This window comes from Apium graveolens, chromosome 1 (genome assembly GCF_009905375.1).
Source record: "Apium graveolens cultivar Ventura chromosome 1, ASM990537v1, whole genome shotgun sequence".
Classification (NCBI taxonomy): Eukaryota; Viridiplantae; Streptophyta; class Magnoliopsida; order Apiales; family Apiaceae; genus Apium; species Apium graveolens.
Window position 1 is genome coordinate 165,415,344 of NC_133647.1, and position 23,680 is coordinate 165,439,023.

General features: G+C 34.2%; 1 protein-coding gene across 1 annotated transcript; it reads right to left on the reverse strand.

Moving 5' to 3' along the window:
• Window positions 1-12,580: 12,580 nt before the first annotated feature.
• LOC141710701 (putative protein arginine N-methyltransferase 6) lies at window positions 12,581-19,877 on the reverse strand. Its single transcript, XM_074513246.1, has 13 exons — window positions 19,758-19,877; window positions 16,182-16,250; window positions 15,887-15,955; window positions 15,603-15,638; window positions 15,029-15,094; window positions 14,851-14,925; window positions 14,658-14,735; window positions 14,333-14,411; window positions 14,010-14,104; window positions 13,792-13,876; window positions 13,312-13,331; window positions 12,718-12,836; window positions 12,581-12,623 (listed from the first exon to the last, which is right to left on the reverse strand). Exons 1-13 carry the CDS (start codon window positions 19,875-19,877, stop codon window positions 12,581-12,583), a joined length of 954 nt encoding a protein of 317 aa, XP_074369347.1.
• Window positions 19,878-23,680: the final 3,803 nt, after the last annotated feature.

The window sequence follows — 23,680 nt, forward strand, 5'->3', positions numbered from 1 at the left end:
ATGGGTATCCGACATATCCATATCTTTATCCGTGATTGTCGGATTCAGATAAAGATAAAATTTGCTTTATTATGGAGACATATAATATTCATGTTTTCTCAAATACGAATGGGGGTATTTTGGACGGATATCTAATTTTTTGAATTTTTTTATGGGCCTACTATATTGACAATGATTTTAGAATATTTTTTTACGGTTAAACTCAATAGATATTTTTGTATATGTATAAAGTATTTGTACAATTATTTAAAATTTGTATGACAGTATTATTCAATGCATATGCACACACCATAAGCTAATTTGTTAAATTTAAAATATATATAAGTATATATTTATATAATTAAAATATTATATATGTATTTAATTTCGGATTCGGATTCGGATACGGATAATATTCTCTTTTTTTAATCCGGATAATATACGCTTTTTCTCGGATAAGAATATAAATTTTTTGGACGGATATCGGAATTTTCCATATTTTTATGGCCTTATGTTTACTTAGCTTTTTAATGAAAATCGAGAGGAGAAATAATGTAGGAAGCGATTCGATCATATGAATACTGCATCTCATTGTGAAGAAATCTCTTTGGCTCTACAAGAAATTTGAATATTGCCAAAGACATATTCTGGTGGTAAGAAAATCCTTTGGTAAAAGAGATTACTAAGCGAATACACGCTGAACTCGATTGTCGAAGGAAACAGTGTTGGTTAGTAACTTACTGACCGATTTAGTGTCTGTAGCTAAGTTTAGTAACGGAATAGTAACAAACTAGTAACATCTTACAAAGTAATCAAAAAACATCACCTTGCCAACAAAATATTTGGTTGATAATTCTAACAACAACTGTTAACGGAAAATACATTGTAAAATTTAGTGACAATAAACTATCGAAATTTTGACAAGAAACCATCCTAAATTAGGTCGGAATTTTTTCACCGGAAAACCTCGTGAGACCTTACTAATAATGAGAATTGTTAATATGATATGCATGCAATATGTTAGATATCAACAGCTCTCTAAATATCCGACTCCATTTATAATCACAACTCACAAACAACGCAAAATGAAATATACAAAAAGTTCTTATAACTAAATATCTGTAACATCTGCTGCTTTTCTAAGCAACTTCTTCAGCGAATGCAGAATCAGTACTAGAGCATTTTTATAATTCACAACTGTAAAAGTTGAAAGGGCATCAACAGCCCTTTCTTGCACATCCTCTTTTGAGCTTTGTGTAACACTAAGCAACAATACAACACCTTGGATGCACCAATAAATTTTCAAATATGTCGGATCCCTTACGGCAAACCGCGGAATAGAATCTGGGAGGATCCATTTCAACCAAATCATAATCTCATTTAGGCCCTGCTCTTTAAATTTTGAATTCCACCCGCTGGTGAAAACGTTCATCTCTTCCATTGTTGTTTCAGAAAAAAGAAAATATAACCCTTTAAATCATATTCTCTTTTGCGGTGTGCTGTAAGGATCCTACAGGGTTGAATAATTGTTGGTTCATCCAAGGTGTGACATTGTTGCTTAGTTTTACACGAAGCTCAAGGGAGGACGTGCAAGAAAGGGCTCTTGATGCCCTTTCACCTTTTTCAGTTGTGAATTATGAAAATGCTAGAATTCATTTTGCACTTTCTGAAGCAACAATGGAAAATTAGCTATTTTGATTCTTCACATTCCCGTGGAGGGAGGACTCGACAGAAAGGAGCAAGCTATAAAGCTGTAAAAATTGTGATTGAGATCAAACTTAGACAAAAATAGAGCGAAACAGATGTGTGTAAGGGTACAAATGTGGTCGAATTAGTTAGTAGCAGTAAAGAAACCACCGGATAAAAAGATGAGTTGGTTATATAAAGGGGGCCTGAAATAGCTAGCTCTCGGTTTTCCACACAGGAGATGAAGAGAGAGCATCATGTGAATGAGTTGGTACTTGACAGAGAGGTAAAAGGGGCAGAAACCACAGTAGTAATAATAAAAAGAGACTACTGATCCAAAGTGGCAGTGATGCATATATTGCAATGGGATTGGTTTGACCTCCAGAGATACCATTCCATCATGCACCCTGTACTCCAGAGTTTTCAGATCCATTAAGACACAACACAGGCTGATACCAGAAACTTTAGAAAAAAGAGCAAAACTAAGGGTTTAAGTAAAAGCTGAAACTATTTCACCTCATTGGATGCTCTTTACAATTAATTGAGTAAAAGGAATGACATTTCAACAGCAAAAATTGATGTTTGTAAATAGTATATCCCACTCGCAAACATGATAGATGACATGCATAGGCGGCCAACGAAGGGGTTGGTGCATGGATTGAGTGATTGTCTCATAAATTACTACGTAGGAAATAAAAACACCATCGTTTGTTCAAATACCCATGCCCTAAGACCTAATGGAGATTATATTTTATAGTGAGAAAGACGTATGCAAAGTTTTATCTTTATTTGGAGGAGAATAGACAATTGTATTTGATAATGACAATACATATCAAAATTATAGATTCAGTTGAAACAACACATTTGTTGTTTTTAACTCTTTTCACCTGAGATGGTATGGGGATTTGACACGTGGCCCACCGGACTACATCTAACTTAATACGATTCTGTTAAACAACAAATCCTTTCGAGAAATTAACAATAAATACCAGTAGTTCCCGCACTGTATGCCCGCTTGGCCAACAAAAAACCATAATGTGGAAGAGATATACCCATTAAAAATAGAGGATACTAGAGGCTATGTTGCATTGAGTTATGGAGAAGCACAAGAGAATACTAGAGGCTATGTTATGACAATGGTGGTTCTAGGAGAGGCTATGTTGTGACAAGGGTGGTTCTAGGCGAGCCACCAAATCAGTCAAGTTCTAGTAGTTGACTTTAATTGGAATAGTAACTTTAAAGTCTTCATTTTTGAAGATTAAAAAAGGCTTCTGTATATCAATTTGAAGGAATAGCGAACTATGGTAGATCAGATTAAATGTGCATTGAAAGGTCTGAGCTTGACACATATGAATAACTAGTTTTACCTAAAGATTTAAAACCCTTGCTTAGTAACTAAATTTACCAAGTCCACAAGTTCCACAATCAAGTGTCAATACTATCATCAATCATACAAGCAAACCAAAAGAACTGAAACTATTATCAAATTTTAATTAGATAGAAATTTTAGCTGAATGCTCTCCGAGTCAAACGTATGAACCTTGGCATTAAAAAGTCCTAGAAGCATACTTGTAAACTGCGGATAAATTTTTTGCTATCTTTATACAAGATTTCAAAACAATGCAGTAACTTTATACGTACATTCTTGTATCAGAAATTCCAAGGGTAATGGAAAAGATACCAATATAACTGAAATTGGAAAGCTTTGGTGCCAGAACCACAATACTATGGGGAATATAACAGTAGGTTGAAATTTTCAAGTTCACCAACCGAGGAAAAGAAATGATATGATCTTAAAAACTCTAATGTGAGATTTTGTAGATTGAGAAGTATGGGTCATGTCACTCATATTATTAAGAAGTATTACGTCACAGAGATATAGACTTAACAGATCTGGGAAATCCCAATTTATTTTGGGCAGTTTACAGTCATATAAATGGAGAGTTGTTAAATTTGAAAAACTAAAAGAAAATGGAGAGATTAATAAATCCCAACCATAAATACTCTGAGTTTACAATCGAGGTACGCATGCTAAACAGAAAGAAGATAACTTCTGGGCATTAAAAACCGTAGGACTTTCAGTGGAGAGTTTTTAAGGTAGGTAAAACCCAAATATCTGATTCCGATGCACATACTTCAAGTTGTACTGCTAATACTAATTTCTTGAACGATTTAGAGCTGAAGGTGGTTAACTTATAAGGATTATGACCACATAAGAGATATAAATGTAAGCATTGAATATTCTGCGAGATGAAACTTTTCAACTAAACGCATTGGAGGTTTATTTCTCAATATATATAACTTCAACTTCTAGATATGGGATTGATGGTTTCGGTTAGACAAAAAATGGCGAACAAAATTATGATTATTGCCGTTGCCAAACCAATTAAAACTGAGAAAAGGGAGTGATCTACATACTTCCATCGTTGCGAGAGAATGCCGGTTTGAACTGCTTCTTTCGACAAGTGACAGGATTTCGTGAATTAGTTCATCTGGTAACCTGCTGATTCTGTCTTGTTCGCTTCCAAGAATCCTAACTTTTTGCATCGCCGGGAACCCACTTAAGTAATCAAATCCACCTCTGTTTCAAATTTCTAACCCTAATTATCGCTCACTCAAGTTTCCCCTATTTTGAAGGCCCAAGTACTTTCTGACTATGTCCCAACTCGCAACCTTATATATATTAGCCTTATTTTATAATAATCTTACAAAATTACATATTTTAATTGAGGCAAAAAATGACCGGTTAAACAAAATAAGCATTTAGCAAATAAGTATCACTTAAAAAAAAGTTGTATGATACAAAACTTAATTATCCGTGTCACGTCAATTCGCATTTCCAAGTGTTCACCTGATCTTTGTTTCTACTTAAGTATGAGATAAAATGCTACATTCCTTACTACATCCAATTTTTTCACAATTCTTATCATATCAAGTTTGCACCAACTCATTTTTTCTAAATTTTCCCTTCAATTGCTAATTTCCTCTAATTTCACCCATTCCATTCCATTCACATCTACCAAACAGAAAATAAATTTTGAAAAGAATAATGTACTCGAAAAATTACCTGGGAAGATTTCTTGACAATCGTGGCTTCTCATATTCCTTTTTTTATATGAATATAAAATATTCTGTGTATACATAATTTAAGGCCCCAAAACATGATTTTTCCAAAGGCCCAATAAACTTCAGGGCCACCCCTGCCCCTGTGTGCCTCTCGGAGAGCGTTCAAATAAGGAGAGGTGGCAACCGTGCTTGGTTTTTCTTAAGCAACTTAAAAGGAGAGATGCTTCGGCGACCTTCAAGCAATCTCCACCTCCCCAAGCAATTCTCCAGGCACCAAAGATGCTCTATATGGAACCTTGAACAATGTTCAAAGATCCATAATCCAAAACAGTTTTATAAAGTGTTTTTGAGGGTTTTGAAGCATTTGTTTCAATCTATTCCACCACTTCTCTATATTTTACAATTTATTTATATATTTAAAGAAAACCGCACTTTTTTTTCTAAAAAAATTATTTTTAATACCCTGATATCTATAGATCTACCACTTTACACCCGTTCAATAATCAAAGATAAGTGCATCGTATTTACGACAAAAGAAAAAACAAAATGATAACAAACACATTAAATACGTGAGGCAATTTCGGGACTGTGGTAGATCTTAGAGAGCAACCAATTAAGTAGATTCTGAGAGTACTAGGCATACTTGATTCTTCATGTCCCCGTGGTGAAATCTCTTATCAACCTAAGCGCACAAGATAAACCGAAATTACCACAGTTGCTTTACACTTAAGCCCCCCGTCAAGATTTTGTAAGGTTTAAAAAGGGTAATATACCGCTTTTCTAAGCAATTGCTTCAGCAAATCCGGTATCAATACTAGCATTTTTATAATTCACAACTGTAAAAGTTGAAAGGGCATCAACACCCCTCTCTTGCACATCCTCTTGTGTGTAAAACTAAGCAACAATACACCTTGGATGCACCAATAATTATTCAAACATGTTGGATCCCTTACAGAAAACCGCAAAATAGAATCTTGGATGATGCATTTCAACCAAATCATAATCTCATTTAGGCCCTGCTCTTTAAATTTTGAATTCCTTCGGCTGGTGAAAACATTCCTCTCTTCCATTGTTGTTTCAGCAAAAAGAAAATATAACCCTTTAAATATTTTGGTGGAAAGAGTAATTAGCACTTTATCTTTAATATTTTTGAGATCAACAAAACTAGGATCATTATCAATAGCTGGGCAATTCAATGTGCATAAAATCAAGAAGTTCTCCGGGGTTAAAAGCAATCTAGACATAGCATTAGGGATGGTACCAATCTGTGAAACATTTATGATACATTATAGTACTTGAGTATGTTGCCACATTTGAAATGTTTAGATGTTTCATGAACTGATATCATCCTGATGCTTTGTCTAGATTGCTTTCAACCTCGTAGAACTTATTGATCTTATGCACATTAAAGAGCCCAACTATTGATAATGATCCTAATTTTGTTGACCTCCAGAATATTAAAGGTAAACGGTTACTTACTCTTTCCACCAATATACTAAAAAGGGTATGTTCTTTTTTTGCTGAAACAACAATGGAAGATAGGAATATTTTCACAAACGGGAGGAATTCAGAAATTAAAGAGCAGGGCCCAAATAAGATTATGATTTGGTTGAAATGGATCCTCTCATATTCTCCTTTGCGGTTTGTTGTAAGGGATCCTAGAGGTTCGAATAAATATATGTTCATCCAAGGTGTGACATTGTTTCTTAGTTTTACACAAAGCTCAAGGGAGGAGGTGCGAGAAAGGGCTCTAGATGCCCTTTCAACTTTTGCACTTGTGAATTATGAAAATGCTAGAATTGATTCTGCACTTTCTGAAGCAGTTGCTCAGAAAGGCTGCATATTACCCCTTTTGAACCTTACAAGATCTTGGAAGGAGGGGGTACAGTGTAAAGCAACAATGGTAATTTAGGTATTTTGATTCTTCATATCCCCATGGAGGGAGGATTCGAAATTTACTGTTAGTTCCATATGCTTTTGTTAAAGACTCCCATATACACCTCTACCTGTCCTAAATTCAAACCTTGCATCTCATGCAATTGGATGCTGAAAATCCCATCATCATTAACAACACTATATCTAACTTAATTTCTGTTAAACAACAAATCCTTTCAAGATATTAACAATAAATACCAGTGGTTCCCACACTATATGCTTCATTCCCTAACAAAAAACCATAATCTGGAATAGATATACCCATTAAAATAGAGGATACATGCACAGTACCCCCTACAGAAAACAAGGAAAATTTTTCATCGAGTTACGGAGAAGCATAAGAGAATACTCGAGGCTATGTTGTGACAGTGGTGGTTCTAGGCGAGGCTATGTTGTGACAATGGTGGTTCTAGGTGACACACCAAGTCAGTCAAGTTCTGGTAGTTGACTTTAACTGAAATACTAAAGCTTAACATTTAAAGTGAAAACTGCAACAGATGCTTAAAATGCTCATTAACAGAAATAGTAACTTAAAAGTGTTTGCTTTAGACGATTAAAAAAGGCTTCTGTACATCAATTTGATGGAATAGCGAAAAATGACAGATCAGATTAAATGTGTATTGAAGGGTCTAATCCTTGACACCTATGAATAACTAGTTTTACCTAAAGATTTCAAACCCTTACTTAGTAACTAAATTTACCAAGTCCACAATTTACACAATCAAGTCAAAATTCTATCATCAGTTATAGAAGCAAATCAAGGAATTGTAACTCTTAAAAAAAATACTGGAGATAATAATTTTACCAAAATGCTCTCCAAGTCAAACGTAAGAATTTTGGCATTACCAAGTCCTAGAAGATACCAACACAACTGAAATTGGAAAGCTATTGTGCCAAAATCACAATACTATGGGGATTATATCAGTAGGTTGAAATTTTGAAGTTCATTAACCGAGGACAAGAAATGATATGATCTCGATGCACAGATGATCTTGATAACTCTAATCTGAGATTTTGTAGATTGAGAAATGTGGAGATTATGTCACTCATTATCGAGAAATATTACCTCTGGAGATATAGACTTAATAGAGCTGGGAAATCCCAATTTATTCTGGACAATTTACAGCAAGATAAACGAAGAGTTGTTAAATTTGGAAAACTAAAAGAAAATAGAGAGATTGATAAATCCCAACCATTAACAGTCAGAGTTTTCAAGGCAGGTAGGCATGCCAAACATGAAACAGATAACTTCTGGGCATTAAAACCGTAGGACTTTCAGTGGAGAGTTCTTAAGGCAGGCAAATCCCAAAGATCTGATTCTGATGCACATACTTCAAGCTGTACTGCCAGTCTAGTGTCTTGAAAGATTTAGAGCTGAAGGTGGATAACTTATAAGGTTTATGACCACATAAAAAATATATATGTAAGCATTGAATATTTTGCGAGATTGCATACTCAACAAACTTTTCAACTAAACGCATCGGATGTTTATTTCTCAATACATATAACTTCAATTTCAAAATATGGGATTGATGGTTTTGCTTAGACAAAACATAGAGAACAAACATATGATTATTGGAGTTGCCAAACCAATAAAAACTGAGAAAAGAAAGAGTGATCTATATACCTCCACCGTTGCGAGAAAATGCTGGTTTGAACCGCTTCTTTCGCATTGACAAAAGATAGGATTTTATGAATTAGTTCATCTGGTAACCTGCTGATTCTGTCTTCTTGGCCTCAAGGAATCCTAACATTTTTAATCGCCGCGGACCCCATTAAGTAATCAAATCTGCCTCTGTTTTCAATTATCCCTGACCCTAATTGTCCGCTCACTCAATTTTCCCAAACTTTAAATATAATCCCTATTTTATAATTCTAACTCAAAAAATCCCATTTTTTAATTGAGGCCAAAATTACCTGTATAAACAAAATACGAATTTTGCAAATAAGTATCACATAAAATTTTCTGTATGATACACAACTTAATTATAATCTGTGTCACGGCAATTAGCATTTCTAGGTGCTTGCTTGATCTTTGTTTCTACATTCAAGTGGAGCAACCTTGTAAGGAATGTAACATTCCATTCCATCAATATGAGATGGAATGCTACATTCCTTACTACATCCAATTTTTTTCACAATTCTTATCATATCAACTTTGCACCAACTCATTTTTTCTAAATGTTCCCTCCAATTTCAATTAATTTCTTTTAATTTTAATCATTCCATTCCATTCACCCTTACCAAATACAAAATAATTTTTGAAAAGAATAATTGACTCAATAAATTACCTGGGGTGCTTTCTTGACAATTATGGCTCCAAGGGTGGTCCTGACTATAGAAGAAGAACAAGAATTGCACCAACGTCCCCAACACTTAAGGTACCAAATTCTCAGAGTCCTTTATTATATGAATATAAAATATTTTGTGTATATATAATTTGGGGCCCCAAAATATTGATTTTTTCAAAGGCCCAATAAACTTCAAGGCCGCCCCTACGTGGCTCTCGGAGAGAGTTCAAGTAGTTCCCAAGGGCACTAGATATACTTGATTCTTTGTATCCCTGTGTTAGCTTCACACAATTCAATTTAGTAAATGGACAAAATGAGAAAGTCTGTATTGCAGAAAATGCCTACGCAATAAACATGCAAGATTCAGAAACCCACAAAACATCAGTCTGCCATTTTTGAAATTTATTTTAGATGTGCATATCAAAATGCTACAAAAGAAGATAATAACATGCCTATTGCTCCCATACTTAATATATGAAGTATCTGATTTTGCGGGGGAACAGGATCACTTCAGATATAGATAATGACAAATTTACTGCAAGGTTCCCATGAACAGAGAGGGTGGTTCTGATATTCAAGTGCATTACTTGAGGATACGATATTAAATGATCTCCGTCAAATTGACAAGTACAGAGAATATGCCACACATATACTGCGAGGGCTTACATTACATCATACATATTCTAATTTTTCAAGCTGGGAAGTTTCAGACAATACTGGGCGATCTATACTTCTATTCTATAGATACAGGGTTGTTACTGCTGGCAAATTGAAAGAGAAAGAAGATCTTGAAAGATTCGGATAATAAATACAAAGATTTCTCAAGGCAGGCAAGCATGGAATACATACATACGGTAAATTGGAATTTATATCCATATCAAATAGCCACCTCAAGTGAAGAGTTTTCAAAGCAGGTATATTGCAGCAATCATATTTATCTTATTTCAATACACATTCATCGAATTTTAGTCGCAACGAGTCAGAGCTTAAGGTGAATAACTTATAAGGTTATAAGGTTTTAATATTTTCTAAAGTAAATTCAAAGTACCTACATTGTGCATGTGTTGACAAGTACGAGTAGTCCGGATAAGCTTCCATCAGTTCAAGATTACACTGTTTGAACAAATAATTCTGCTTGTAAAATTGATAAAGAAAAGTTATGTATTAGTTCAGGCAAACTGCTAAATTCTGTCTTGATCGTCTCCAATAATCTTTACTTTCTTCATCGCCGGGGACTCCATTGAAGTACGGCTTCTGAGTCGTGCCTAAAGGTTCCACGAAGTTACAAAACCAGACCCGACCCGGATATGAGATTTTTTTTAAACTTATATATTCAATTTTGGGATCAGACAGAACCCTAAACCGGTTGCTTAAAATTTTGAGTTTTAGATATCATAAATTTTGTTTTTCTTTAAAAAAATGTACTTAAAGAATTTAAATGACAAAATTAATTATAACGTCCTGAACTCGTGAACTGTCAACACTTTTCTGTTTAGACCCCTAGATTATATATATAAATTTATAGGTAATTCAACTTTTGAATTTTTCTTATCGCAGCCTTTTCGTTAAATTTTTAAGTAACACTGTTAGTTTTTACTTAAAAAACAGTTTTTAAACTTGAATATTGAGTTTCGAAGATCAAGCAATTTCTTGGTAAATAACTTCGCCGGAAAAGTAAAAAATACCCCGACGGAATCGGGCAATTCAGTTTTTGGCCAGCAATGCTTCATATTCTCTAGCCAACAACCAACAAAATCCGGTGAGTTAGAATTTTCTAACACACGAAAGTTAACAAAAATTCAACTAACATCATACATAGTGATAAACAACATCAAACGAGTCTATTACACTAATTTATAATCCTAAATAACATCAAATTATGCTGGAGAAACGAAGAACACCGACGACACATGAATTTTCCGACGAGGCTAATTCGAACACTCGAAATCACAAAAATCATATGAACATGCTCCCAATCGCACGGTCTATCAATCTACATCATCAAAATCACTAAAAAAACTATTCGAATCAAAACCAATATTCAAGTCAAAATTTAAAAATTACCCAAACTGAATTTTGATGGTGGAGATGGATAGTGGATTTAAAAATGAGTAATTTGGTTACTCAAGTTCTGATTTTGGACACTAGAATCATCTTCCAAATTATCCTCAATTCTCCGAAATTTCAAGGATGTTCTTCACAACTAATTACATATTTTAATTTTTTTATAAGATGACACATCATTAAAAATTAACGACGTTACTTAAAATTTAACGGGATGATTGCGATTAGAAAAATTCAAAAAATTAATTACTTATGAATTTATATTTATAGTTCAGGAACCTAAAAAAAAAGTGGCTATAATTTAGGGACATTAAAATTAATTTTCTCAATTTAATTGTTTGTTAAGGTAATATGTTTATTAAGAAGTAAATATCTTATAATTTCTAAAAGGGTAAATTAATTCTAACGTCCATGACACTTATTTTTTCTAGATACCTGAATTATAAATATAAATTTATAAGTAATTTAGCTTTTAATTTTTTGTCATTGTAATCCTTTTATAATCAGATTGACGCTGTTAGTGTCGGACATTTTTGAATTTCTGAAGAATCTAAGACAATTTTGAAGGTGATTTCGATTTTCAAACTCAAAATTTGAGTTACTAGATCACATGGTTTTCAATACCCTATCAATGTACATCGTCAAAATTATCGAAAAACTAATCGAATCAACCTTAATTTCCGTCAAAAATTAAAAAAAAAAATCAAACTCAGTTTTGATGGTGAGATGGACGGGGGATTGAAAAACGAGTGTTTTGATTAATTATTTTCAAATTTGGATTTGGATATCGGAAACTTCATGAATGTTGTTAAGGGTTTTGCCTATCATTGAAAAGTTAACGAAGTCAATCTGATTTTTAACGGAAGCACTGCGATTGTAAAAAATTAAAATTTAAATTATTTAAAAATTTATTTTTATAATTTAAGACCTACAGAAAAGTGTCTATAATTCAGGAACGTTTGATTTAATTTTCTGTTTATAAAAAAACTATTAATTTGTAAACATACTGTAACGAGCAAAACAATGTGGAGATAGTTTCAAATTTTTTATCGCATATAACATTTAATCATTCACATTGTAGTGTTGATTCTACTATTTCAAATAAGATAAAAATAATATTATAGATAGATTCGGTCTCGCCAAGATCAGGGTTTAGACCGGAATAAATCTAAAATCGACTTTTTTGTTTTTCGTCATTTTGAGGACCCGAGACCAGAATGATGGTCTTGGACTGATGGTGCCTGCCGGTTCTAATGTTTACAGGGTTGCTTTTAAATTTACACACTGCTGAAGTATTTGTAGCAGTTGCTAAGAATTTATATAGTTATACCTAAACAATGGAATGCTAGACTACCTATATACAGAGTGCTCAGCAAACAAATGATACAAACAGATCAATGTATGGACAGTATCGGTCATACGAAATACGAAGAGTATCCATTAGAGCCGCATGAGTATTTATCTCAGTTTACTTCAGAACAGAAACTTGAAACTTCAAATATGGATTTGTTTATCAGTTAAGAGGTTAAAACGAATTTGTGCGTAAAGCCAGAATCAAATCAGCGCATTACAGCTTCTCTCACATAGGAACGGTCACCTAATCTGCAGTAGCAAATCTCTATGTAAGAATATAGCAACTTTAGGAATAAGAAATCCAAGATATGTAGGACAAAAGAAAAGAAGTGCCTTTTCTCACTTGTATACGAGACGGATGTGCACATTGGGACCATCTTCTTGGTTAGGTGTCAATGTCTCCGAACCTTCAATCTGTTGACCTTGTTCAACATCTATTGGATTGTACAAGTAGACGAGCATCTGCAAATATACATCAATACTCAGAAACAAAACTTCACTTAATACATAACAAGGAAATGAAGCTATTTAGTTCTGAATCAAGAAGTACATGAAAATAATACAAGACATGAAAATATCCAAATTAAGATGTTATTCCGATCAAATTGTTTGACAATTGGGTACCAACATCCTTAATTACTCATGAGAGAGGATTGTTGACATTTGGGAAAGGGCTTTTGCAAATATCTAATTCCTAATATATGAAATTTAAGATAGTTGTTTAGTTCGACATAAGACTACAGAATATATGCATTAAAACCGCAAATTCTGTGAATAGTATATGTGAATTACACATGATCAACTGTCAGCTTTCATGAGAACTGAACAAGATATATAGATGAAGTTCAATAGTGAAGGACACTGCAAACAATCAGCTTGAGCCTAGTTTCGTATAGATGTACAGTACTATTCTTTCAAAAAGTATTTTAAGTCTTACCATATTGCCATTAGTTTCATCTATTTATATACAAGCTTGTAAATGTATTTAGTATTTACTAATAGATATTTGTAAATTATAGATATTAAGAAAATGTTATTTTTGGGCAGTTTAGTCGTATTATCTCATCAATTTTTCTTTATGCCAACATCTTTTTATCAGTAATATATCTATGCTCAATAGAAAAAAAAACTGATCACTGATTAGTAATATATAGGACTAGATAGAACTAGATCTTATAATTATTCCATTTATGCATACAAAGATATAAGTAGAGTGTCCCACATAGATTCATCATTCAGGTGAAATCGTATTGGCAGGGCAGCCATCCTGAGATAACTATCCGCTTTTTAAGATACTTGATTCAGGCTTGTGATACATATTTTTGCTCAAAAAGATTGACATGATCTCAGGACCTATAGTATATGAGATAAGTGGAACATATAAAGTATCAGCAATTAGGGAGGAAAATTCTATTACCTCGAGCCAGCGACTGAAAATTGAAGCTTGATGTAAACATTTTTAGCTCCTGAATACAAACGGTGTAGCAGTCCACATGCTTTACCTGCATCAAAATAAAAGGAAATCTATCATAGCAGGTAAAATTGATTGTACATAGCTTTATATCTCTAGGAAACATCTTATGGACTGCAATTCTATGATATCCACACTATGGATCTTGAAGTGAAAGGACAAACCACTTGTGGCAGAGCTAAAAGATTTTCACTCGTAATTGTCTCCACACAAGGGTCTTCATACGCATCTTGTATCGCCCAAGGTACCGTAGCAGACACTACACCACACAAAAAGTTTCCAAGTCAATGTTTAGAGGACTAGAAAAACAGTTTTATCAATTAGAAAATGCAAACCAGGAGAAAAAATACACAGAGGGCACTTTTCAAAATCTATTATTATGTTGATCAAAGTAGAAGCCTAACTCTATACAAGGTCAAAGTCACAGAAAAATATTACGGAATACTAAACAGGTTGCGATTTATTATAGGTAATTTCATACACTCACTATCAATTCCATAGACATTGTGCCAGAAATCAATTTTCTCACTGTACCTGTCAGGGAGCGTGACAGGAGCTATGTACAGCTGCAGACAAAGCAAGATACAATCAACATTGATTGTGGTTTAAATGAAATCATTCAAAAATCCAATTTCAGCTACAAGGGATCAACTCTGGTTTGAGGTTTAGCAAGTTGAATAATGTTAAAATAGCTTTACTTATGTCTCTTACTACTTATTAGTAGTAAGAGATATTATTCAAGGGTTCTTCAAAAACCCTCTTAAAAAGTTAGTGTTCCATGTCATAGGATGCTAAACTAAACGCATACATACCGTTGCCCTTGAAGGAATAATAAGACCACCAGGTTTTAGCAGGCGATCCCTGGCTGTAAGGATGCTCCCCAACATGTTCTGCAAAGTAGCCAATGCAAGATATAAAGAATTATTATAACAACGAGACTGTAAACTGAAGCTAGACATGATACCGAAAACAACTTCAATTTGTATCTCATAATGAGAAAATAACCTCATAATCATAGATGAGTAACTGATCCATCCAATCTGAAACTATAACATCAGCCTTTTCATTAATTTCAACATCCTGCAGTTGTGAGAGTAATTAAAAAAACTATATATTTCAGTAATAAATCTTAGTAATTTGCTCTAGCACAAAGATTTAATAAACTTATCACTAAAAAGTCAACCTCCACAAATCCACGTAAAACAGTGACCGTTTCAGATAGATTATTGGCCTGCATGACTTTCTGTGCCTGACAAACATAGTCAAAGAGTTGACATAAAGTTTCAAATGACGTCAAACAGAGACCAATCATTAATGCGCAATCATACATATTATATTAGTCATAAAAAGGAACATACAGTAAACAATATGTAATCATGAAACCAACAAACTGTCATGTACTCATATGTGAAAGTTCCAATATATCGAGACCCGTGACTACTAGTATTGATAAGATCTATAGATACATGAAGTGTGTGTGATCTTCTATATTCAGTTTTAACGGATATGAGATGTGGGCACATTTACCACTTTACGATTAATTGTCCACCAATTTTATACTAGATGCTAAAATCCTTAGCAAGCATGTAAAGCTGTATCAGAAGGTATATTAGAAAGAATGAATTTATAGCAACAGAAAAAGTAGTTACTTAGAAAAAAGGATGAAACTAAACAAAATTTTAAATATCAGAATACATGATACACTTGAACAGTGTAGCATCTTTTTAACCAATAAAAAAAATCATGCTATAAATTACCTGCACTGCGATTTCAGTGGCTTCCACTGCATATACCTGTAAAACATTTCATGCAGGAAATATATTATTTATGTAGATATGGCTAAAACTGGTTTTCCTCAGATATACGTTACTTAGATTATTGCGTCCCAACTTCAACGATGACTCTAATTATGTATGTGCTAAAGTTACACTAGTTTACTACACATCTTTATAGTTAATGTACATGTGCAGGTGCATTGTGTGCGTATGTGTGAATAGATCAACAGAGCAGCTTAATGAAAAATAGAAACAGAAGTTCTTACTCGTCTAGCACCGGCATGGGCACAAAATATAGAAAGAATCCCTGTTCCACAATGAACATCAACCACAACCTGAACATGTGATTATATATCTTATAAACTTAGTTGGACACAAAAGCATTCAACAACAAAATTGCATTTCATTTCTATCATGAAGGTTTCTAATTCTAAATAAAGGTCAGCAATTAAACCATGCTCACTGCAGTATGTTTGCAGTAGCTAAGATACTCTTACATTGATATTTTAAAAGCTAAAGCAGTAAAATGCCTTACTTTATTTGGCCAAGAAAATGCCTTACTTTGTCTTTAATATAATCATCCTGATGCTGCTTAATGGCGGCCCTATAAGTTTCATTGTGCACTTTGTCCTGACAGTTCAGGAAAACTCAATAAATTCTTCAAGAATCTTAAAAAAGTCCGTGAAAAGAAAGGAAGCATATAAATATTGTTTCATTAGCAAATTATTTTAAACTAATAGACCAACCCCTGAAATTAATTAACAGAGAAAAACAATGATTAGTAAGTTTAGAAATGCATAAATAACAAACAGAAACCTAGTAAGTTCAGGTGCACACGACATTTTTCACAGCAATAAATTCAGTATCTGGCCTTGTACTTTCAGCATAGAGCGCAAGCCTTTTCCCGTATCCATGACTCTCTATTAACCTTCTGGCCTGACTCTTAAGAGCCTAATTACATTAGCTAACCCATCTTGAAGACTACATCTAGTACTCATACAGTAACCCGAATATATCTTCTATTGATCTCCTTATTAAACATCAATAGTAATTTGGTAACACTGCCCACTTCCCAGATACATAAGAAAGAAACTGACTAGGTCCATTCTTGTTTGGCTATATATAAGTTCTGGTAAAAGATTGAGTATTCAAGTTATAATATTATTTCTACCCTAACAAAAATAGTTTGTCTGCCTCTAACAAACACATAATTCTCGCGGTGATAACATCTAGGGACCCCATAAAAAGGTGCATTTACAATAGAAAAATCAGAATTCAGGATTTCCAAATCAAGAACAGGATCAATCCGGAAATTACAAATTTGTAGCAATATAAATACAATTGCACGCATTTATTCCAGATTAGTTATTCAATGTTTTTAAATTAAACTCCACATCCTAACCTATCAAACAAGTTTAGTAAATCACTATAATCGGAAGTTAAATTATACACCCACCTCAAATACATATACCCAATTTCTTGAAAACTTGTGTTGTTTTTATAAACAGAGTAAAGCAAGATCACTCACACATACACTAACAGACAATTACAGAATACACACACAGAATTTGGTGTTAGGCAAAGATTATAAGAAACAAATAGATCACGCAATATTGCACAAAAATTAAGTGCAATTACGTGTGTGTGTGTGTAAGTACAAGAATAATGTAGATTGAAATTGCACTGTTGGACCAGAACAAAAAAAAAAGGGTCGGAACAAAAAAAAAAGGGGGGGACATGAAAACAGGGTCGGCAACTATGACTATAAACGACCATGACCGAACATGAAAACAAAGAAACATGCACATTAAAAAGAAAGAGAAGGGAATGAACGTACCCTCCCAGCCCGGCTCTTACATCGATCAACAAGGTCCTCACGCTTTCTCCCATCATAAGCAACCAAGTCCTGAGGTAAGTTAAAGAGGTTAAGTGCCCTCAAGGGCACAGTTGATCCCCCCGTCCATCGCTCCGTGGGCTGAATCTCGACCCTCATCACCTCTTTCTTCGACCGAGGGTCGACGGTCTTCCCATAAACCCTTTCCCCGGCAGTGGCCACATCTTTGTTCACACCCTCGAACCCGACCCCCCGGCCTCCAACAACCACTTCATCATCCTCCCTCCGAAACCGCTTTCGAGGGTTGCCCTCCACGCGGACAAGATCTGAAACAACCCTCTCATTGTCTTCAATTACCTTGTTTCCCTGGTCATCAAGCAATTCAATTGAAACTGAATGAGGAACCCCCGACGGTCCAGCCCTGGCCGCATCAGCAGGCTTCCTCGCAGCACGCTGCAATAACAACATCATCGCCTTGTCCATTCCTCCTCGAACCCCGCCGTCTAAAACCTTTTTAAGTGAGGCGCCTTCCACTACAAAGAAACAAACAAAACCATAAGTCAGCCATCCTATATATAAGCACTTACGAAAATTAAAATAAGCAAGAGCCGACAATGACAAGTACAAAAACTAAGTACATAAGCAAAATAAGGGCAATAACAATTAATACATCCCCCTTACAATCGTGCATCCCTAAGAATCCAGAGTCCTTCAAATCTAAGTGCGTATACCATGTCCTCGACCCATGAAACTCATCGAGGTAGGCAGTATCGTGCTTCTCCATGTTATTTAAATAATCAATCGTGCCCTGGCTAACTTTCCCGCAAGGCTTTACAAATTCCAAGTCAGGACCCCCAACGTACAACCATTGCGAGTGATAACCAGAATTCGATGACCTAACACTAACAATCTTCATCCGTCGATGTCGGGAGTCGAAATATACTTGGCCACCATAGTACCGCACACCATAAATAGAGAAAAACAATTTCAAAGTCGGTGATCGACCCTTATCACAGCACAGCGCCACGAAACCACTTAACTGAGCAACAGAATTTGGTGTCAGCTGCCCTAAACCACAACCGATAGCCTCATACATCGTCAGGAAGAACGGATGCATGGGCAAACGAAGACCAAACTGAAATATTATCATCGCAACCCCATGCATCCCGAACTCGGGCATCATCCAAACCCTCTCATCTGTTGTCGGCACTCGGTACCGGTAGCCGTTAGACAGGTCGATGTACTTCTCCAACTTACTCGCAGGGGGGTCGACGGTGATGTAATAACTAAGATAGTTTAAACTAGGTTTGCTCTCAAATTCGATCCTACCTAGTCGAAGACTTTCCTCGACCGTTCTATTCCTAAGTTCCAGGGTACGAGGACTTAAGGGCGGAGAGGGCATAGGACCTGGAGGCACCCCCCTCAAAAACTCATCGCTTCCTAAGAAATCAAAGGATCCACACTGACCTAGGTCCGAGATCTCTAGATTATCCAAGTTCAAAACAGACTCCTCGTCACCCTCCTCTAACGGTCGCTTCCCGGGGTCCCGGTTGGTGGCACTATGCGACGACGACGACGAAGGAAAGTCGGCCATTATAAATCGGTAAACTATAAACACGACCGACCCGCAGATAAAAAGGAAAAGGAATAGAGAGAGAGAGTAGACGACTTACAGTGCGAGCCCAGAACGCGCTGCAATCCCCTTTTAGATACCTGGAGAGGAAGTCGAAGAGGTTAGCCTGGAAACCTGCAAAAACAAAAAAAAAAAACCTGGAAAAATAAATTCAAAAACACACATGAGCGGATATATACCTTCAAAAAAAAAAAAAAAAAAAGCATTACGTTTAATTCCTTTCTTTTTTCGGACACACACATTTGACTCCTATCTCGAATTAACAGTTATTTCTTATTTTTCTTTTGCTTCGTTCGTTCGTTTTTTCACTAATTTTTCCCTTCATTTCATTATCCTGTCCGGTCACTAACTTTATTCAGGTATCAAGACAAAAACCTCGGAATTCAAAGCGCAAGGGTGGAGAGCACGAAAACGCAAATCTAAAGATATCGCGCAAAGCAAGGAGGGGGACTAATGTTGGACCAGAACAAGACGGCCCAAAGGAATTATAGTTAGAATAATCACAATACATTATGTAAAGCCCAAGAAGGCCCAGATTGTAAGGATTGAGCCCATTTGGGACTTAGTATAAATAAAGGACAACAATCCCATTTGAAGGGGTTGGCTAATTAAGCAAAGAAGATCATCTCCTAAAAATATAGACTAATAATATTATTGGTACATCATGCACCTTAAGGACGGCCTCGTGAATGGACATATCACGAACATCGAATTTTGGCTCAGTCTCATCATCGAAAACTTGGCGTTGATGATCATTGTCATCGCCACTGTCATTACTTGCTCCTTCCATCAGTTCTTGGCTTGAATAAAAAAAGAAAGAAGCAGAGAGAGAGAGGGAGGGAGAGAGAGAGAGTAGAGAGAGAGAGGTACAGAGAGAGATAGAGTAGAGAGGAGAGAGTAGAGAGGGAGAGTTTGGAACTTGGGGGTAAATTGGTAAATAAAGTTGACGCGGGCTTTCAACTATTGAATTGCAATTTGCAAAAGTGTGTAAAATTATGTACTAACAAACTTTTGCTTCCTAACAGACTGACTGGTATCAATATCTATGTAAATATCGCCCAAATGTCATTATTTGATAAAGATTGCCTCAAGGTCATTTTTTAAAAATACGGCCTCAAATATATTGGTTTAAAAGGGAGTCTAGATGTGGCTTGTTTAAAAATTAGAAAATAAACTAAAAATATTTGGCCCCAATTCTAATTATCAAAAATAATGCTAGCAAATAATATAACAATAAAAATTACTCAAAATAATAATACGACAATAAAAATTAATCAAAATTTATATTTTTAACATAATTGCAATTACTTTAAAATTAAAAAAAATATTACAAGTACATAACAATAAGATAAATTATAAACAATAAGATAATCATATAAAACATAATTCCTATGTAAACTTATTTAGATTTATACATAACTATTAATTAATTAATTAGTATTTTAAATTAAAGTTCTACTTTAATATGTGAATATTACTATAATTTAAAACAAACAAATTACCTAAAAACTGTATTATTTAGAAAATGATATATTATTATTTAAGAAAAATTACAATGTCTATAATACTCTTACTCTCCTAGTATTTTTCTTAATTTTTTGTTACTTATTTAATATTTAGTATTAAATTTGTTTAATAATTTTATTTTAGATAATAATTTATAATTATATTTACTATTTTTAACCTTTATTCAATTTATATATTTTTTTATTAGAAAAAATAAGTTATACTTGTTTTTATTTTTTCAAACAAAGAAATATATATATATATATACACACTTGTATCTTGAAAATGTGCCCCTCAAATTTTAGGGTCCTGTTCAGTCGAACACTTGGAATATCCTCAAGTACGGCTCTGCGTCTACCAATTTTGTTATTTGTAAACAACGCAGTTGCGTGTACCATTTTCATTATCTTTTTATTCTAAAATTAAAAACGGAACTTCAATTAGAGTTTTTCAAAGGCAAACTGCAAGCCCATGTTTTGTTTTCATGGTAATGCATAAGGCATTAAAGTTTTGCATATTTTTTAATTTTTTTTAATTACTCAAAATACTCGATAATGTTATATTTTCAAGTTTAACACGCTATTTTAAACGGTGTTTTGTTCACATTTTATTTATATCCGTTGATACAAAATAGTTCCGATAAATGACATAATACTTGAATTATATTCAGGTACAAACTTATTATTGGACTCGATAACCGCAGTTAGAACTAACAAGCCATTACCGCAGACAAATAAGTGGACTATTTAATCGCTAGCCAAATATTTATTGGACTCGGCTTAAATATAAATAATATATTTGTTCGCCCACTAGAATGATATAATTAATGTGAACATTATTATAAAAGGAAACTTGTCATTTTGAAGGTTGCTTGCACCCGATGAACAAAGGCAGTGGACGACCGAAACCTAAAACTACGCGGGTTTAATTCCCTATAAAAGGGTTACGTTGGCAACTTGAGAGGATCGATAATTTTATACAATTGGAGAAAAACTCTCCCAAATCATACCAAAACCTTACTTTATATGTTCAATTCTAATTATAAGTTTAATCTTATGGCTTACGAGAATTAGCCTTAACAATATCTATAAATATTTTAAAAATTTTAAAATTCAAATTGAGAATTTATAAATCTTAAAGTATTAAAAACGGTTAATAATTAGAGTTTGGTTCTTAGGCGAAAAACCCTAAAAAAAATGTGTTAAAAACGTGACGTGTCGTTTTCTTTATATAAAAAATGTGATTTCAGGTTTGGTTATAAATTAATATTTGGGTAGAATCGGATAACCCCTTTTTCAAGTACCGTATCATTTTATTTTTAGTATGTTCAGATTTGGACTCGAGATCACATTATTCGGATACAAACTGATCTCGGGTATATGAGGCCGGATCTAAACCGAATATGAGTCGGTACCGTATTTTCATTATCTAAACGGATAGTTTATGATCCCCCATATACGAGTCAAATATAATCCACTAACATAAGTATCATTTTTATGTTAATTATTCGGATAATTATTTAAATAAAATAAATATTATACTATACAAATAATAACAATATAAGTCATACTTTGTAAAAAATTAAAAATTATATAAGATATGAAGAATTATTAAATGATTATTTACTTACAAATGTAATGGGTTAAAAATATATTCTACATATGGGGTCGAATCGAATAAGAGCCATGCATCATATTTAGATATTCGGGTAGTATCATTTTATAGAAAATAATCTGAGTCCTAATTTGAGCGGGTATATGAGTGCTCATATCCGGGATCATATTTTAATCGAGCTTAATTTTTCCGCCAGATTTGAATCGTTTGTAAAACGAATATGAGACATGTATTATATTTTCGAGTCGGATATAAGCCGAAATACCGAATAGACAGAATCAATTTACATCCCTGTATTTGGGGCAATTTTTCCGGAAAAATGACATTGAGGGTCATTTATCTCAGAATAGTGATATCTCGGGTCTTCTTTCTTTGGGAATCGATTTATTAGTTTATATACACAAAACATGGCATAAACATGGAAGTTCAAGAAGCTCAAATTTCTTTTATCTAGTAGCATACATGAAAGTAATTTAAAAGAGAGACATGAAAGAGTACCTTGAAAGATTGAGGATGAGTGATTAGATCAAGTGAGGTGTATTGGAATATAGTTTGTAAGAATAAGGATAGTGGTTGTGAATGGAGTTTAAATGATTAGTTGTGAAGATCACTTGGGAAATTCCAAATTATGGAAACTTTAACACCACACACATGTTTGTGTACCACCGTTACCCAAGACCATCATAATTTGATATCTCGTGATATTATTGAGCTAGTTAAGGATTAAATCGTAGTCGATCCCACGGTTAAGGAAAAAGTATTAATGAAGACGGTGAAAAGTATTTTTGATTACCAGTCGAGAAGAGAGAAAATTAGAAATGCCAATGGACAAGAACATGGATCATGGGAAGGATCATATGAAGACCTCCCTTTTTTGATGGAAGTGTTGTAATGTTTTAATGTTGGAACCAAGGTTAATTGGCTTTTAAAGGAGGATAAGATGGAAGATCGTGGAAGCTTAGAGGTATTCTATTTAAATGCTTTTTCATATTTTTGTAATGTTTTGTAGTTAATGAGTATTTTACGTCTATATTTGGAACAGGAAGTGACATTCAAGAGACTATTCTGGGAATTTAGACCATACATTGATAGATTTGATCATTGTATGCCTATCATACATATAGATGACACTCAGCTTTATGGTTCCTATCCCGATCTACTATTGAGTGTTCTGGCAGTGAATGACTTTAGTCATATTTTTCCATTGGCATTTTCTATTGTTGAATCCGAGAACGTGTCTAGTTGGGGGTAGTTCATGATTAGATTGAGGAGGTTACAACAATTAGGAGATAAGGGATTTGTGTCATCTCTGATAGACATGATGGGATTATGGCAGCTATGCAATAGATAGGATGGTGCGCGCCCCTTGACCATCATAGATTCTGCTTAAGACACTTGGCTACAAATTTTGCTAGTGCTACAAATTCGACCATCATAGACATGATTGAAAAATAGGTTAGTTGAGTTAGCTTC

Excerpts from the sequence above, each read along its gene's own strand:
- LOC141710701 (XM_074513246.1), bottom strand. The coding sequence starts at position 19,877 with ATGGAAGGAGCAAGTAATGACAGTGGCGATGACAATGATCATCAACGC. Across the intron at positions 15,956-16,181 it reads ATGATTATATTAAAGACAAA|GTTGTGGTTGATGTTCATTG; the intron begins GTAAGGCATTTT and ends TCACATGTTCAG. Across the intron at positions 14,926-15,028 it reads TTTTACGTGGATTTGTGGAG|GATGTTGAAATTAATGAAAA; the intron begins GTTGACTTTTTA and ends TCACAACTGCAG.